A 19,784-nucleotide genomic window follows, 5' to 3' on the forward strand; every position below is an offset into this window, starting at 1 on the left:
AGGAGAAATGTTTGTTTATTCTGTCTGTGGGGAAAGATTACAAACATCAATGTCACTGAAAAAGCACTGAGACCCACACACCCGAGTGAGAGTGTATCAGTGCACTGATTGTGGAAAGAGCTTTAACCAGTTACACAGCCTGAAAAACCATCGCACCATTCACAGCGGGGGGAAACTGTAAACGTGTTGTGTGTGTGGAGGAGACTTCAACTGATCATCCAACCTGGAGAGACGGAAGCACACCCGCACCACGGAGAAACCGTGGAAATGTGGGGACTGTGGGAAGGGATTCAGCTACCCGTCTGCGCTGCAAGTTCATCAACACATTCACACTGGGGAGAGGCAGTTCACCTGCCCCGTGTGTGGGAAGCGATTCACTCAGTCATCCAGCCTGGTGAAACACCAGCTTGTTCACACTGGGGAGAGGCTGTTCACCTGCTCTGAATGTGGGAAAGGATTCACTCAGTCATCCGACCTGCTGGCACACCAGCGAGTTCACACTGGGGAGAGGCCGTTCACCTGCTCTGAGTGTGGGAAGGGATTCACTGTGTCATCCAGCCTGCTGAGTCACCAGCGAGTTCACACTGGGGAGAGGCCGTTCACCTGCTCAGTGTGTGGGAAGGGATTCACTGTGTCATCCAGCCTGCTGAGTCACCAGCGAGTTCACACCGGGGAGAGGCCGTTCACCTGCTCTGAGTGTGGGAAGGGATTCACCCTGTCATCCAACCTGCTGAAACACCAGCGAGTTCACACCGGGGAGAGGCCGTTCACCTGCTCTGAGTGTGGGAAGGGATTCACCCTGTCATCCAACCTGCTGAAACACCAGCGAGTTCACACTGGGGAGAGGCCGTTCACCTGCTCTGAGTGTGGGAAGGGATTCACTTGGTCATCCAATCTGCTGAAACACCAGCGAGTTCACACTGGGGAGAGGCCGTTCACCTGCTCTGAGTGTGGGAAGCGATTCACTCGGTCATCCCACCTGCTGACACACCAGCGAGTTCACACTGTGGAGAGGCCGTTCAAGTGCTCTGAGTGTGGGAAGGGATTCACTGTGTCATCTAACCTGCTGACGCACCAGCGAGTTCACACTGGGGAGAGGCCGTTCACCTGCTCGGAGTGTGGGAAGGGATTCACTGTGTCATCCCGCCTGCTGACACACCAGCGAGTTCACAAGTGACTGCAGTTGTTGGATTCTGCTATCATTGGTGCTGTTAATCACATCCCGACTGAATCGTGTCCATTCCGACAGTTAAAGTTTGTTTCTGATGATAATAACCCCTATAACTGGGCTGGAATATAATATTTGATGTTTCAATAACAGTGTGTCGATATTTAATGTTCCAAGATCAGAGGAGACTAATTGATGTCCTGTTACTGACTGCACCATTTTGGGGCCTTTCCTCCTTTCTAACTCTGGATTATTTCAGTTCTCATACCTTCGGTTACTCACGTGGACAAATGCCAGTTCCCCTTACCTTCCAGAGTGCCTCTCCTAGCCTTGGTATTGTGGGAAGGTGTCGGTAACATGCCTGGGAGCCCTGAACACAAAACCCAGTCTGTGAATCACTTTCAGATACTGGACTTAGTGTGCCCCACAGCATCTCTCTCACCTTCGATGTGTGAATGGAGCATCACGCCTGCAAACCTGGGTTCAATTTAAATTTGAATCCACTCAGGAAATGTATTTAAGAAAATACAGATCACATCAAATAATTGGCAATGGTTTCGAGTCAACAAGATGAACAAGTAAATATATCCCGGTCCAATATTCCAGCTCTACATTCACAGGAGAAAGTCTGTTATCAAACTCCTCGAGTAGACAGAATAGAGAACAATGCTAACTCTAAGAATATCTAGCATCTGTTGTAAATATCTTTCAAATCCCGACTGATAAAATCTGGCATTTTCCTTTCAGTTGAAGTGAATGGAAGATGTGAGGGGTGTTGGCATAGGGAACTCGGTTAATTCAGTTTCTGAAAGGTGTTCATGTTTAGTTCATTCCATATCGGGGAAAATGTGGTTGTTATAATTAATGAAAGATTTCACTGAGCAACAGTTGGTGTTTGCAACCAACTGGCCATGAATATTTTCATCATAGAATGTTTAGATTAGAAATATTATGTTCGAATAAGAAAATTTCAGTGACTAGTGGTTTGTGCTTGCCACAGGAAGACCAGTGTTTTACGTGCTTCTAACATTGTTGATGTATGTTGAAGAAAATGCAGACTTGTGTCTCTGGACTATGCCGTAGCCAAAGACGACCATATTAGGCAATGCCGGTTCCAGTTGGATAAGAGGTTGATGGCATCGCAAAAGATCCAGCAGTTAAAACAAAATTATCTCCAGTTATCTGCAGACATCGAATGTCGCAGCATGCTGACAAAGTTGGACTTAAGAATTTAAAGTATTGAGTTAAATTATTGGGATTGATTGTTATAGAATTGAATTGTTATAGAATGGAAAAGTGGTGAAGTTATGCTAAACTTGTATCGAACCTTGGTTAGACTTTGTGTGTGCAATTCTGGTCACCATATTATAAAAAGGATATGGAGGCACTGGAGAGGATGCAGAGAAGATTTACAAGGATGATACCAGAAAGGCGATCGTATACCTATCGGGAAAGGATGGACAGGCCGGGTCTCTTTTCTCTTGGAAAAAAGAAGGCTGAGGGGTGACATAATGTCTATAAAATTATGAAAGGTTTTGATAGAGTAGATACAGTGTTTCCACTTGTGGGGACCAGCATAATTAGAGGCCATCAACATAAGATAGTCACCAAGAAATCAAATAGGGAATTCAGAAGAAACCTCTACCCGGAGAGTGGTGAGAATGTGGAACTCGCTGCCACAGGGAGTGTTTGAAGCGAATAGTATCGATGCATTTAAGGGGAGGCTAGACAAGTATATGAGGGAGAAGGGAATCGAGGGTTATGTGGATATAGTTAGATGAGGAAAGAAGGGAGGAGGCTCGAGTGGAGCATAAACGCCGGCTTGGACTGGTTGGGCCGAATGGCCTGTTTCTGTGTCGTATATCCGATATAATCCTATTGTCCAAGTCACACTGCTCGAAGGGGAAGATAAATGACCTGCATCCAAACACAATTGTTACTTTTGTCTTCTTTGTAAAATGACAAAGTCTGGGTATAATTTGTTTGTGAAATTAAAACTGATTATATATATATATATATATTGCTAAGCGTCGCTGGTCAAACACATGGGAAGGAAAATTTAGTTGAAAATTGAGATAATTAAGTTTTATTTTTGAAAAAGTCCTGTCTCTGTGGTTCTGTCCAAACTGTATTCAGAAATAAGTTTTTGGGGGCGACTGTTATGCTAAAGGTAACTAACATCCTTCTTGTTGTCGACTGAATTGCTCTCTGGCATATTTTGGAGAATAAAAGGTCCAAGAAGAGGTTCAGTTAAATAAAATTAAACAAAGAAACTGGGACTAAACTTTGACCAAGTGGGAATGTTTGATCGATGTTAAAAGACAGTATGATAATATTGTATTCGACAGTAAAGTTCGTCCGGGCTCATGAATGAAATGGTGAACACTGTATAAAATGTAATGAGAGGAAATGAGTGAGGATATAAGAAGAAAACAGGAAAGTTATGTAAATGTAGATTCTTTTCTTTCAATCTGGTTCAGTAAAACTACTGAGTCGAATACCTCTTGTGCTTTGAACAAAGCAGTCTTTATTTTACTGGCCGGCAAGACCTATCAGACAGAAGATATACCCTCTGGATAGAGCGTACACACTCCCTACGGATAGGTGAAGTTACATCGTAAAGCGACAACAGTTATACAGTTTTGAAATCAGATAACAAAATACAATTAGATTGACATTCTAACTCAGCCACTCATTAGTCAATCTATATGAGATGTTTTTACGAAAGCTCAAGCATTGCCTCTGAATGTTTCAATCTAGTGGTGTGACTACTAACTGAGACCTTGCAATACTGCAGATTTATCCGTATATTCATTTCATGTTACAATTTATGTTATTGGCAGGATTAGTGACTTGAAACCTTGGGAAAGACTGTTAACTATGCTGATGTTGCACTATGTGCAGTCTGACATTCTCCCAGCTATTCTACCATGGCTTATACATTTTCATATATCCCGTTTACTTTACTGTCCTTAATTCCATATATTCCGTTCAGATATCCACATCCCTCCTTTTATCATTCTATGATAACATGTAGGATCATTCTGAGAGTATTGCATTCATCCGTTCACACTCCATTTCCAGAATCATATTATTGTTGAGTAGTTCTCTAGTTTGTTGGATCATAACCCGGGAACCCTTGACCACAAGAGGGTTTGCTAACCTTGCCATCATTACTTTACAGCAGAGGTTAAGGCAACCAACAATCAAACAGCAGGTAATTATTATTACGATGAGAACAATTGCCCCATGTATTAGATAGGATCTCCATGACCCACCCAGAAACCAATCAAACCTGCTAAGTTCTTTTGCTGGTGTGGATAACTTCTTCACCTTCCTCCTTATGTGATCGGTAAGGTGGGTTATGTTTTCTGAACTATCAGGAATGTAAGTGCAACATTCAGATCCTATCAGGGCACACGTTCCCCCTTTCTCAGCTAACAGGTAATCGAGGGCCATTCGGTTTTGTAATGCTACGGTCCTTATTGCTACCATTTCAGCTGTGATGCCCTCCAGAGTCTCAGCAGTGTGGTTAGCTACCTGTTCCAATATCGTTTCTAAGTTCTGTACTTCATCCATGAGACGTTTTATCCCCACTGGGAACACCAGGACCCCAAAGAACTTGGCGGCGGGGGTGATGGCTCGCATAACTCGTATGGAGGCATGTACTTCCGCCAAGGTACGTACTTGTCGCATAAATGGCACCACATATCCCATATAGCAGGACCCTGTCCATCGCCTGGGCAACCAAGGATATGCCTTATGACTGCACACGAAATACGTGCCGTTAAAGGCTGCTTTCTGATATATTGTCTCCGGGTCCCAGGACTGGGCCCACAACCTCCCGTCTGTGTTATTTGGATCATGAGAGTGAATGGTAACCCGTGCACCTGTGGTGAGGTTGAGACTGTGTGGGCAATTGCTATACCCTACGACTTGTCCCCTGGTACTGGTATCATTTCGAATTAGACATATGCCCCCTGTTGGCCTCCCAATCCTTGAGATATTGATCAGAGCTATGAATGGGGATTCCTTTTCCCGGTTGTAGGTTGGTTGGTGCCATCCCTGGAACGTCTGACTAATGGGATCTCCAATACCCTCCCACTTGGTGACCTCCCCGTGTTTGTTCAGGTGGTAACGGTATGTTACTCCTCCTGGTCTCCGTGATCCCTCTTTTGACCCGCCTTTCATCATTTGTACTTGTATTGGCCCCTCTCCTTTTATTATAGTTTGGTTTTGAATCCATCTAACAGTCTCAGTTAGGGTCAGTGGAACGGTGCGCAAAGGAATTCCCCCTTTGGAATGTATAGGGATATGTGACACACCCAGCATCTAGTGAAGTGCCCTTTTTCCGCATAAACGTAAGACATATATAAAAACATGTTTACATGGAGCTCTCGCCTTTGTCTTCCTTCCCATGTGCCAAAACTGTCATATATCAACACTATTATGCAGACAGTGGCATACAGACACAGTCTCATCTTATGGCTCAGGATTTTGATAAATAGTCCAATTATTTTGCTGATTAAAAGAGTTCCGTTTTCCCGTCTCCCTTCTTCAGGTCTCCGTCAGTGTCTTTGGCTGTCTTACGGGTAAAAGTTCAAACTGGTCCTCCTTCAACTGCCTTGTTCAGCTATGGGGAAGAGGAGATCTGGAACAGAAACAGGAATTAGACTAACTAGCAAAATTTGTTTAAAGGGTGATGAGCTTGCAGTGGTGCAGGTGAACCCAGGCACTTTTCCCTTCTATCTTAGCTGCAGTAGGGGTAGTGAGTAACACCTGAAAAGGGCCCTCCCATCGCGGCTCCAATCCTTTTCAAACCCATTTGTTAATCAGAACATACTTCCCTGGAACCACGAGGGATGATTCGGGTAAAACTGGGAGGTCAAGGTGAGCCCCTCGAACCTGGTTGTGGGCTTCTCGCAGAGCCTGAGTTAAGGAAAGAATGTATGTGGTCATCTCCTCAGTCATGTGGTGGAATTGGACAGTGGAGGGGACATTCTGATTCCAAGGGGTCCTTAGGGGTTTACCATAAATGACTTCAGCGGGGGTCAGCCTAGTTTTACCAGTTGGGGTAGTGCGTATCTGGAATAGGGCTATGGGAAGGAGTTTAAGCCAGTTTAGTCCAGTTGATGCTACTAGTTTTGCAAGTTTGGTTTTCAGAGTTTGATTAGCACGTTCAACCAGTCCCGCAGCTTGGGGTCGGTAGGCGCAATGCAGCTGCTGGTTGATGTGCATCTGGGAGCAGAATTCTTTGTTAACTTGGCCAATAAAGTGAGGGCCATTATTGGAACTCAGTCGAGCAGGGATACCATATCTAGGAACAATTTCCCTCATTAACACTTTAACAACAGTTTGAGCTTTATTCTCTAGGGTAGGATAAGCTTCAATCCATTTGCTGAATACATCCACTATTACTAACACATATTTATAACACTGAACCCTTTGCAACTCAATGTAGTCCAACTGCAAGGTCTCAACGGGACCTTCTGGTAGGGGCGTCTTACCCCAATCACAGGGGACTCCCTTCCCTGGATTATGCTGTTGGCAAACAAGGCAACGACTAGTTTTTTGGGCCAACGCCTGAAGTCTTGGGTGCCACCAAGTAGCCAAAAGCGTATCACTTGTTGCCCTTGCTCCACAATGAGTAGCAAAATGCAGACATTCTATAACCCATGAGGCCAACTCGTCAGACATGCAAGTCTGTTCCGCGGGAGTGGTCCAGAGTTTAGAGACATTGTCATAGGTACATCCATAATCTTTCCATAACAGTTTATCTTTTTCAGGATCGTCCTCCTGTGCTTTTATAACATCTTGGATGGTTGGCATTGGTTTTTCCGAGGCTAACTTATCCTTCGCAGGATTTTTAGTCTGACTCATCATTCTGGGCACTACCATCTGTTGTCCACGAGAGGCCTGTTTGGCCTCTTGGTCAGCACAACGATTCCCTATATCAACCAGAGATTTTCCGGTAGTGTGGGCGGTACATTTGACAATGGCAATACGTTTGGGGAGCATGAGGGCTTGCAACAAATCAGATACTAACTGTTTATGAGATATCCCACTCCCCTGTGAGGTTAGGAATCCCCTATTTTTCCATAATTGTCCGAAATCATGGGCTATGCCAAAGGCATACCCAGAGTCGGTATAGATATTAACCTTGAGGTCTTTAGCCAGGATACAGGCTCTGGTAAGGGCAAATAGTTCAGCTTGTTGGGCGGAATAGGCGGTCTCAAAGGCGGCAGATTCCACGATCTGATTCTCCTGGTTTACTATGGCGTATCCAGAATTTCGTCTGCCTTCTGGGTCAATGGAAGAACTTCCATCGACATACATAATACAGTCTGGATCCTCCATTGGTACATCAACTAAATCCTCCCTGACTGATGTGGCCTCCTGAATTAAGGATAAACAATCATGACAGGGTTCTTCCTCATCTTGGGGTGGCTCGATAAGAAAACAAGCCGGATTGATGGCAGTACAGTATCGAAAGGTCAGCCTTGGATTATTTAGTAGGTAGATCTCATATCTACTTTGCCTAGCCATGGTAAGATGTTGAGTTTGCAGTTGGCCCAAAAGGGCAGCTACGGAGTGAGAAGTAGATACAACACTATCCTGCTGAAGGGTAAGGTTGGCGGCAGATTGTAGGCTATTGTAGATAGCAGTTAATATTTGAGTACATACGGGGTGTCCGAAGGCAACGGGATCTATTTTAGAAGAGTAGTAAGCAACAGGCCTATGTTTATCCCCGTGTTTCTGAGTTAAAACAGCAGTAGCACAATCTTTAATGATTGTGCAATACAATTGAAAGGGACGGTCGTAGAGGGGCCATCCCAAAGCCGGAGTTTGCAGCAGGGCTGTTTTTAGTTCCTTAAAGGCTTGGATGTCTGTGGTTTCTAATTTAAAGTTGCCTTCCTTGGTAGTGTACGGTGTGAGCTGCTTGGTCATCAGGGCAGCATTAGGAATCCAGGATCTACAGTAATGTATCATCCCCAACCACTGCCGCATCTGTCTAGCCGTGCTAGGGACTGGAAACTGGCAGATGGGTTTGATTCGACATGCCTCCAAGGCTCGGTGTGTGCCTGTTAAAATGATCCCAAGAAATTTTACTTGAGACTGGCCAATTTTGAACTTTGACGGGGATACTATGTATCCCAGGGAGGACAAGTAATTCAATAACTGATTAGCATCCTCTCTATTACTTGGTTCATCTACGCTGGATACCAGTAAATCGTCCACATACTGAATTAAAGGAGATCCCTTAGTCAGCGTGAGAGATTGTAACTGTTTCTGCAGGCACCTTGAGAATAAGGTTGGGGAGTGGATGAACCCTTGGGGAAGTCTTGCCCAGGTATATTGCTGTCCTGGTAAGTGAAGGCAAATAGGTACTGACTCGCCTGGGCTAGCAGTAAAGCAAAGAAGGCGTGTTGGAGGTCTATTATTGTGAAGATCTTGGCGTCTGCTGGGATTAAAGACAGTATTGTTGCTGGGTTGGGAACCAGAGCATCCAGGGGCTGGACGATAGCATTGATAGCTCGCAGGTCTTGGACCAAACGGTATTCGTTTGGTCTGCCTGGCTTAGGCACTGCCAGTATAGGAGTATTACACGGGGACTGGCTTCGAACCAAAATCCCCTGTTCCATTAGCCCCTTAATCAATCGGTGGATACTAGGTATTGCCTGTGATTTCAGTGGGTACTGTCGGATAGAGGGCCAGTCAACATTGCCCTTCACTGGGATCTCAATGGGAGTATAACCCACATGGGAAGGGTCCTCTGCCCACACATGAGGATCCCCATAGTCAGGTATGTCCGAGCCAGTATGATGCTGTAGAGTCGTTAAGACCTTCTCGGCGTCCCCATGAAATTGGACTGTTTGGCCATGCTTTACGATTTGCACATCCCGGCAGGTAGGCTCAGCCTCATCTATGGCCTTGCGTACCATAACTCCCAAATCTTTAGCATGGTGAGGGGCTAATACTTCACGAGCAATATGCGGTGCCATTGTTAGGGGCTGTTTCCACAGATTCTTATCCATTTCCACAAAATCTGCCTCTCCTTCCGGTCCAGTCACTCTAGCCCTTAATAGAATTCCCTTCACTTCCCCTTCGTGATCCTGATAAAAGTTCTGCACGTCCTGATTCTTTCCGCTGGGATAGTATGCTAGGGTTATGTGATAGGGTGCCTGCGGCAGGTCCAGAGACCACCACTGAGGGGTTCTAGTGGTATAACACTGCTGCTTAAGGGTTCCCTGTTTTACGATGATCCCTTCATCTCCACACTCCAAATGCAACTGGAATTTGCAGAGGAGGTCACTAGCCATCAAGTTACAGTCCAGATTGGTAGTGATGACAAATCGATGTTCTACCGATTCTTCCTGGTAACCCACTTTAACTGGTTCTGACACCGGGAATGTCGAGATTTGTCCCAGGAATCATGAAAGTTCCTGTGTTTCAGTAGGGGCAGGGAGTTTAAGCTTTGATTGTACAGAAGACATGAAGGCTCCCGTATCTATCAAAAAGGGTTCCCACTCATTCAGAATTTTTAACAATATCATTGGTTCGTCCTCCGGGGAGGATCCCTGCACAATCAAGCTGTGTGGTCAATCGGGGGACAAGTGACCAAAGGGGTTGTTCTGGGAGAAGTTAGTGTAAAATTCTCCTCTCCCCCCTTGCCCCCCTCCTTTCCCTCCTCTTCCTTTTCCACGCTGACGGTAGGGGCAATTTTTAATCCAATGTCCTTCCTGCCCACAATTAAAACATCCATCTCTTCTTTCCCAGCCCCGACCTCTTCCCATACCAGGCCGGGGACAGTAGGGCGGTCCGTAATTAGCAGGGCCCGGGCCATTTGGGTGTTCGATATAACCGTATCCCTGTTTATCCACCCAACCAGGCACGCAATACTGCGGTTCCATCTGGTATCCCCTTGGGTCGGGTTTTGGTCCTTCCACCTGAGGCGGCTCTTCCTTTCTAGTCACGTATTCAGTCTTGACTCGGGTTGGGGGCGCACCTCCCCCCTCCCCTTTCTTTTCCTGCCAATAATATCTAACTGCCCTTTCCATCTGGGCTTTACTGTTATCTGCCCAATTCATATTATTTGTCCGAATAGCGTGAGCAATCGTATAGGGCAAGCACTGAAGTAGGATAGCGCAAAATTGAGGAGAATCCTCTCCTGCCCTGAAGGCATTATCTCCTGATTGACTCCCATACATTTCAATAAATCTTTCCATAAATTCATCTGGAGTTTCTTCACGCTTGGGTTTAGTTTCTAATACTGTGGCCATACTGATGGGCTTCTGAAGGGTCGTGGTGAGAGCATTGAACATAGCGTTTAGGCGATCCTGGATATCGTTAGGGTGAGCAATCAACAATGCATCATGAGTAGCAAGTCCTCGGTGAGTTAGAAATCGGGTGTGTTCAGTTGGGCTCAAGGTTTGCTTTACTAATGCCCACAGGTCCCTTGATTCTGCATTATAAACTGAAAAAGTTGTTCGTAGATAATCTATAAATTTGATAGGTTCTTTTTTCCGATCTGGTATGCTGGCCATAAGGGCCATAATTTCATCATCAGCCTCGGTTAACACAAAGCCAGCCATTTTACTACGTAGTCGGTCAATACATTTCTCAGAGATCCCAGAGGATCTCTTAGCAAGTTTCTCGTGTACACATTCTTTTTTTAAGACGTCTACAGTTTTAACATGTATTCCCTCTGTCAATGAGAGTCACAATTTAATAGCATTTATTTGCCAACTTGACAGAAGTGATGCATCTTTCAATTTTTGACAATAGTGTCGCCATGTTGCAATTAAATTTTTGTCCCCTTTTCCTCGTCCCCTTATCCAAATTAATCCCTGTGCTTTTTTTCTACCTCTACGCTTCTAGTGCCACCTAGAGGCCACTGGTCATATCCTAATAATTTTTTCAGGGCTCCTAATAATTTTCTAAAGTCCTCAGCTCTTTCAGGGAATTCCTCACGTAACTTTTGTAGCGGACTATCCGCATCTGTTGTTTTATCCAACTGATTACCCATTTTCACGCTGCCCCTCGTATTACAGTGTCATTACGCGTTTGTGTCGTCGTGCAATTTAAACAAACTTAAAATAAACACAGACTTTACGGAAACTAACACTGACTTTTAACCAACTCCAAATAAACAGACTTTACTAATGCTAACACTGATCCGCGTCGCCCCGCGGTTCGCGTCGCCGCGCAATTTAGAACACTTAAGGCTCCCGCGTCGCCCCGCGGTTCGCGTCGCTGCGCAATTAGAATACTTAAGATAAACAAAGACTCTAACACTGATCCGCGTCGCCCCGCAGTTCGCGTCGCCGCGCGATTTAAAACACTAAACAAAGGCTTTACTAAATCTAACACTGATCCGCATCGCCCCGCGGTTCACGTCGTCGTGCGATACTTAAGACTCCCGCGTCGCCCCGTGGTTCGCATCGCCGTGCGATTAGAATAATTAAGATAAACAAAGACTCAAATACTGACAAAGATTTACTGACACAAGCACTGACTTTCGCGGTTCGCGTTGCTGCGCGTTCGCGTCGGCCCACGTTTACTCGGGCGCGTGCTGCCGCACGTCCCACATCACCACGTGTTCACGCTGCCGTGCGTCTGCGTCAGCGCTCCTTTACTCGGCTGCACGCTCGCGCCGCTGTGCATCTCGCGTAGTTGTGCATCAGCGCCGCTGCGCGTTCGCGACGGCCCTCCTCCTCTTGGCCGCACGCTCGCGCCGCTGCGCGTCTCACATCGTTTGCGCATCAGCGCCGCTGCGCGTTTGTGTCGGCCCGACCTTCCGAGTTGCTGCGGGATTTAAATTCAATCAGTGCCTAGACGGGCCAAGTGCTATACAAGGTCGACGTCGTACCTGAATTGAACACCTATCCTCTATTTAATTCCCCATTTTATTCTCTGTGAGCCTAATTTTCTAAATTTGATTTATTATGAGCCTTATTTAATTTCTTTTAGTCTCCAAATTTCCCTATCCTTTCGCGTCACTGCGCAGTTTAAATTCTATCAGTGCCTAGACGGACCAAGTGATATACAAGGTCGATGTCGTACCTGAATTGAACACTTATTTCTAAATTTAGAAGGTATTCGCCAAATTGTTATGAATCTCGTTCAGACACTACCCGAGGACCAGCGAGTGGCTAAACTTTTCTCAGACTTTTGAAACCGGGGGAAACTGGAACAGTATTGAAATCATACTCACTCCAGTGGCCACTCTCCCCCTGTCTCGTCCAAGGTTAGTCTGGCTCTTAATTCGCAAGTTTTCGGCAGTTGTCCGTTGAGATCCCACTTCTGACACCAAATGTAAATGTAGATTCTTTTCTCTCAATCTGGTTCCATAAAATTACTGAGTCGAATACATCTTGTGTTTTGAACAAAGCAGTCTTTATTTTACCGGCCGGCAGGACCTATCAGACAGAAAATATAACCTCTGGATAGAGCGTACACACTCCCTACGGATAGGTGAAGTTACATCGTAAAGTGACAACAGTTATACAGTTTTGAAATCAGATAACAAAATACAATTAGATTGACATTCTAACTCAGCCACTCATTAGTCAATCTATATGAGATGTTTTTACGAAAGCTCAAGTATTGCCTCTGAATGTTTCAATCTAGTGGTGTGACTACTAACTGAGACCTTGCAATACTGCAGATTTATCCGTATATTCATTTCATGTTACAATTTATGTGATTGGCAGGATTAGTGACTTGAAACCTTGGGAAAGACTGTTAACTATGCTGATGTTGCACTATGTGCAGTCTGACATTCTCCCAGCTATTCTACCATGGCTTATACATTTTCATATATCCCGTTTACTTTACTGTCCTTAATTCCATATATTCCGTTCAGATATCGACAGTTACACCTCCAAATAGAAATGTTTCTTCACTCATTGTTCCTGGGCGAATTGTCATAAATCTCCTGGGTAAAATCTGGTGTAAATGTAAATTCTTGTTAAAGTCAGGGAAGTGTAGGAAATTGCTAAGATTTCTCTGTGAGATGTTTGTTTCATTGCCTACACTGAACAATAAGAAAACTGAATTTGATCGTCTGGCCACTATCCGAGACATCGGGACCATGCCGAGGGAGATGAGCAAAGATCTTCAGACACCCCACGATCTTTTGATAAGATCATCTCAAATGGCTTGGATCAGCTGTCACATGTGACATGATATTGGGATACCACTGCGTGTGTATGTGAACGAGTCTCAGGCATGCTCAGTTATCGACAACAGCACAACATGAAATGGCTAATGTGGCTCAGGAGAGTGAGACAACTTTTTAAACCATCACAGCCGTGACACATTCTCCATAGAGAAACCGACGTTGAAATAATCAGGATGGAGTTAAACACACTGCTACCTGTCAGAGGCATTAGAATTAACAGGAGCGAGAATGCTGACCAAATTAGGATTTCCTTACAGCTGGAATGGTCGTCAGTTTCAAGGCCTCCACTAATACTGAACAAAGCAAGCTTGTAGAGAGGCTAAAAACAGAAAAAGTCAGCCTGACTCTGTCTGGACAAGGTGGCCATGGCTGTGTACAGATCAGCTACAAGTTGAAGGTGGGAGATAAGGAGGCCAGACCTTACAAGCTCCATAACAAAACATGGATCCAAGTGAGAGGCGATCTCCAGTAGGAAACAGAGGACCTCAAAAGGGTTAGTTTTGGAATCAGTGATAAACCGAGGTATAGACCCGCAAAAGCATAATTTTGATGGTAATAGAGAAAGAACCCTAAAGCCTGCTCCTTGGGAATATTGGGAGACCAGGAAGACTCCCCTGAACCAGGTGTGTTGGGACACATCCTGACCCCAAACACTAAATTAATAGTGTTCACTTAAAGAGTTAGTATCACTCCAGGACAATAAGTAATTCAAAAACATTATAAAATACTTCAATACAAACTTAAAAGGTAATGACGGCAGGTTATTTTAAAGTAAGAAATGTCGTATGTTGATCAGTAATGTTAACTATTGGTTTGCCAAGTACAAACGTTGATAGTGATCATCATATCTGAGACTTAAATAAAATGACATCTCACCTCGCAAAAAGAACTCGACCTGTCCCATCCAGTAAAAGAACCCACATTTTAATGGACTAGAAGTAACTGAATCAGGAAATGTATTATATAACAATATGTGTTTTTAAATTGTTCATTGAAATCAAAAGTTTTAAACATGAGCTTGAATCTATCAACTAGATTATGTGAAGGGAGATATTCACAATTAATAGACAAAATGGGAAGAGAATTAGTAAAGGATGTGTTAGTAAAGAATAGAAAACAGGAACCAAGGGATGAGGAAGATGGAGAATACAAGGAGAATCAGTTCAAATCAGAAGGAAAGTGAGAGCTGACAGGATAGCTCAGAATAAGAGCTACAGCAAGGTTAGCAGGAGTAAACAGAATAGATATAGAAAGTGAATGGGAACACGATGTGGCTTACTGGAGGTATCATGTGTAGCCTCTGTGACATTTATGATGAATGTGATAGAGTAGGAACTGGACAAGAGAGAGAGTAATCAAATCCCTTTGTTTATTCATGAAGAACAACTGAGAAAATGGTTTAGGGGAACCAAGTCATAGGCTTTGATGTGATGCCGACAATAGGAATGGGGATTTTGGCTCGTAGGGAAGAAGAAAGAAGTGAAGATATTAGACCAGTGGGATTGGTCTTGCCTTTGCTGAGGAAAAATGGAAATGAAATGAAACCTTGGCCGGTGTCTAGGGTAGAACTGTTTGCAAGGGTGGAAGACTGAGCTAGGTCCGATCCATAAACAGTATGAGGAATATCCAAGATATCTGATTGAGAGGGGAGGAACTTGGATAGCACCAGATATGCAGTGTTGTACTCTGAAAGGGACAACATTGGTTTGTAGATGTTCCAGCTTGTGGGTTCACCCTCAACAAAGAATCTCCAGAATGCCAGATTGAAATAAGTAAGTGGGGCGAAGGCCAAACTAATACCGTGTATAAAGGAAAAGGACAGTATTGTGTGACTACTACTGTCACGTATATGACTGTGGGTTCAACCCGATGCCCCATACAAGAACATCACTTTAGCTTGATTCCACCGAGGAACACATGTATCGGTGCTAAACGTTGGTTCTGGTGCATCATCATGACGCAACTTATCTGCAGACAAGACTGCCTCTGGAGGATGAAGCCATTCAAGTCATTCCACACATAGGACACTATATTCTCCCTGTTTCTGGCTTTAAAGCTCATAATTAAGCGAATTAGGACATCCCAGAAACACACAGTGCAAATCATATAGAGGAAGAGAGAGACAGAACGGGCAATCCCGAGACCTGAGAATCAGGAATAGAGGAAAGAAGTATCTAATTAGATTTTTCCAGCTGGGATTGGTGATAGCATGGATAATAGCTTCAGGGATTCTGGTCATTGCATTATGCTGTAAGGAAGTCAATAAGAGACATTGAAAATATAAGGAAAGGGAAGGACACTGAGAGGAAACCAGGATTAGTAAAGACAAAGAAGGATATAAAACACTTTTTCAACAGGTAATGTAACCCATAAAAAAACCTCTGGGACAGGTTGACACGTGGACCCTGGTTAATTCAGCTTCTGAAAGGGGTTTATGTTTAATTCATTTGATAGTGGGATAAATGTGGTTCGTAGTATTAGGCAGAGAGAGACAGATTTCACTGAGCAACAGCTGTTGTTTTGTGACCAACCAGGCTTCGATATTCATAATAGAATGGATTAGAAATATTGTTAGGATAAGAAAAGTCCAGAACTAGTGGTTTATGATCACCGTGGCCAGGTCGCAATGCTTCTAAATGTGTTGCTGATGTAAACTTGTGTCTCTGGACTATGCAGTAGCCAGAGACTACCATATTAGGCAATGCCGGCTCCAGTTTGATAAGAAAACAGTCTATAAATGTAAGCTTTTTCCTCTGTTCGTTAGCATGGAGATACCCGTGCCTGGTTCCACATGCTCCATCTGTGACTATATTCCACTTGTAAATTGCTTTTCATGCTGATGGTAAAGAATAAATTGATTATAAACAGAAGACTGAATTCGTTACACTCAAGTGAACAAACAGAAGTTTGTTTTAAATCAAGATTTGGTTCTTTTTTTTTAAGTTTGGAACTTCATAACTTCCTTAATAATTAAAAATCAGTTAAAACAGCAGAATCATTAGTAAAGCTATCATTATTAACCTTGAATAAAACATAGCTAAGTTAATTTAAATAGCTCCAATTTAATTCAGACCAATATATTATTAACTAAACAATACAGAACAGATAAAATAAAATAAAATAGCACATGCTTACAGAACACAGTAAATTACATCATTGTTACCTTCAGGTGCTTTTCCAAATGACTAAAAATACTGACTATGACCAGTCAAACATTGATTTAATTTGTTTAAATGTGAAAAAACAAAGTGCTTTGGAAATTTCAAAACAAGCATCAGGCACATGGCTACCGTAACTTCAAGGCTGAAGCTTATCTTTTGTAAAACAAACTCGCCTGACTTTCAGAGTGGCACAGCTTGCCCCAGTCAAAATATATCCATAGCAGCGTCTTTAACCTCAAAATGTAAATCACAAAGATCCACTGCTACTAGTTCCATAATCTGAATTGAAATGAACATACTCAACACATCCACACTTCCGTAAAACTCCCAATATCCAAGACAACAAAGGGTTAAATGGCTTTTAGCTCCATGCAGAGAAAAGTGGGTGAAGCTACAACAAACATAACAGATGCTTTTTTCAAAGACAGACTTTCAGACAAAAGGAATACTGTAAATTCTTAAACAGTCATGGTCAGGAAAACTTCCACTCTAATATAATTCACACAAACTTAAATTCCAGCATCCTTTCAGATTCCTTTCACTCAGTAATCTTGTGCTTTATTTTTCTCGGCACAGACACTGACAGCTTCAGTGTTGGTTTCAACTTTAAGTTTCTTTTTTTCACCTTTTAAATTGTCATCTCAGCAACTTATTCTCTAATTCTGTTTTGTCCTTCCTTTGCATAGTTCTCGGCTGGGTTAACTTGCACCTTAGATCTTTTCCCCTCTCTGTCTCGTCTGTTCCTTATGCTTCTCCTCCCTCACCTGTTAATTTCTCAAGTCTGCGCACAGAGGTGGGTTGCGTAAACCAATATACGCTTCCCTTTGTCAAATTGGAACTTGCCCTCGTCAATTTGACCCTGAACCCAATCGACCGCTTTTCAGTACGAGTCACCTTCTGGTCTCGCAAGGAATGATGTCAAGTGAGTGGTAGCGAGAAGCTTCACATGTTCATTGTTCCTGGCACACTCTGTCAGGTTAGCCATGCTTAGCAAACCCATCGCTCAATTACAGGTAGATTATTCCTACATCTCCCAGAAATTCTCCATCCTGGATTGATAGCCTGGCTGAGTAAAACGAGTTGGCCAGAGATCTCCGGACCCCAGTTCCACTGAACAAAATATTGATTAATTACTATCTGTCAAGTCAATTTGTTGAGTTTTTGGGTCTGTGCCAATTCGCCCTTTCACACCTAAGTTCAGAAAGCTTTGACTTAACTCGTATTGGTGACAGTAATTATATTTTATTCAGTGAAATTGAGACACTACTATTCACCAACCCCCGCATCCCAGCTCCTCTTGCACCTCTGTCTCCAACCATCTTCATCCCAACTCCTTTCACCCTTATTCTCCACCCTCACTGACCACTCCTCTGAAACACCTCTCATCTTACAGTCATTTCAATTGAAAGGAAACAGAGAGATTGTACCAGTCAGGATTTGAAAGATATTTACAACAGATTCTACAGGTTCTTGGACTTATGGTCTTTCTATATTCTGTCCAAGCGATCAGTTAGATAACAGACATTCTCCTGTGAATACAGAGCTGGACTATTGGGCTCTGATGTGTTTATTTGTTCATTTTGGTGAATCTAAAGCTTTGCCAATTAATTGATGCGATCGGTCTACTTGTTCATCTTTTGTCAAATACATTTCCTGAGTGGATTCAAATTTAAATTAAAACCAGGTTTGCAGCCATGATGCTCTATTCACACATCGAAGGTGAGAGAGATGCTATGGGGCACACGCTAAGTTGAGCAGTGGAAAGCCTCTCCCCAGTGTGAACTAGCTGGTGTTTCAGCAAGTGGGATGACCAAGTGAATCCCCTGCCACACTGGGCGCAGGTGAACGGCCTCTTCCCGGTGTGAACTCCCTGGTGTGTTCGCAGGCTGGATGGCTGAGTGAATCCCTTCCCCCGGTGTGACTGCGCTGATGAATATCGAGGTTAGACGGTGAACTAAATCCCCTCCCACAGTCTCCAACTTTCCACGGTTTCTGCATGGTGTGGGTATCCTTGTGTCTCTCCAGGTTGGACGCTCAGTTGAAGCCTGGTCCACACACACAACACGTGTACGGTTCTCCCCGATGTGAATGCTGTGATGTTTTTTCAGGCTGTGTAACTGGTTAAAGCTCTTTTCACATTCAGTGCACTGGAACACTCACTCGGGTGTGTGTGCCTCGGTGCTTCTCCAGTCACACTGATGTTTGCAATTTTTCCCACAGGCAGAAGAGACAAACATTTCTCCTCCTATATTGAAAGGCCGATGATATTCAGGTCCTGAGGAATCGAGTGACTCCATCAGATCTTGGTGTGATGTTTGGTTTGAGTTTTCCATCTCCAAATCCTTTGAATACCTTGTAAAAGGAGTTTACAGATCTCATCACCATAAGTACACAAAAAAAATTCAGAACAGTAAATCCTAGCTTTTATGGAACATTTTTTCCTCTGTTGTTCCTCCAAAGCTGTAAACCGCTGCCTCCTCCTTGTGCTGAAATCCAAACACATCGCACGTCTCAAGACATTTTATCGTCCATTCCCAGTTTTCCCCACAAACTATGGCTGGTTTCAGTTCTACACTCCCTCTCCTACGCTGATGGTGCTGACTCTGGCTGGGTTCAGTTCGACACTCACTGGTTCCACTCCCACTCCTCCCCTTATGGTGCTGACTCTGACTGGGTTCACTTCTGCTCTCACTGGTTCCCCTCCCTCTCCTCCCCTGATGGTGCTGACTCTGGCTGGGTCCCTGAAGTTCCAAGCACTCTGTTTTGATTTTAAAAGGTGACCACACATGCGCTCTATGGCTCGACGAACAGCGATAGCGGTGCACAGATCTGCAGCGTTCCTTTACAAAGGCTGCCAACCTGAGCCTGTTCCCGTGAAAAAGTCCCAGAGCTGCAAACGTGGGAGCTCTAGGTTCTTAGTCAGGGTTTAGCACCAACACCAGTTACAAATGGATATGGTCTCATAGCCATTACAGAGACATGGTTGCAAGTTGACCAAGACTGGGAACTTAACATTTCGGGGTACTTGACAATCCAGAAGGAAATACAGAAAAGAAAAGGAGGTGGGGTAGCTATGATGATAAAGGATGGAATCACCGCCATAGTGAGAAACGATATTGGGTCAAATGATCAGGATGTTACCAACGGATGGCTATCTTTTCTCTTACACCCTTTCCTCCTCACTGAAATATATTTTTCTTGAAAGTTGTGAAATATCTCCTGAAATGTACACCAACCATCCTACACTTTAATCTATTTTCCCAGTCCACTT

The 19,784-nt window shown here is 43.9% G+C and overlaps 1 protein-coding gene across 1 annotated transcript; it reads left to right on the forward strand.

Annotated features, from left to right (window-relative positions):
* Nucleotides 1–223: 223 nt before the first annotated feature.
* LOC139235484 (zinc finger protein 229-like) lies at nucleotides 224–13,352 on the forward strand (the record flags this gene model as incomplete). Its single annotated transcript, XM_070866575.1, has 2 exons — nucleotides 224–1,165; nucleotides 13,146–13,352. Coding segments are annotated over 2 exons (1,149 nt in total), but the record flags the coding sequence as incomplete, so codon positions are not given.
* Between the last annotated feature and the right edge of the window lie 6,432 nt (nucleotides 13,353–19,784).

Source organism: Pristiophorus japonicus, chromosome 23 (genome assembly GCF_044704955.1).
Source record: "Pristiophorus japonicus isolate sPriJap1 chromosome 23, sPriJap1.hap1, whole genome shotgun sequence".
Lineage (NCBI taxonomy): Eukaryota > Metazoa > Chordata > Chondrichthyes > Pristiophoridae > Pristiophorus > Pristiophorus japonicus.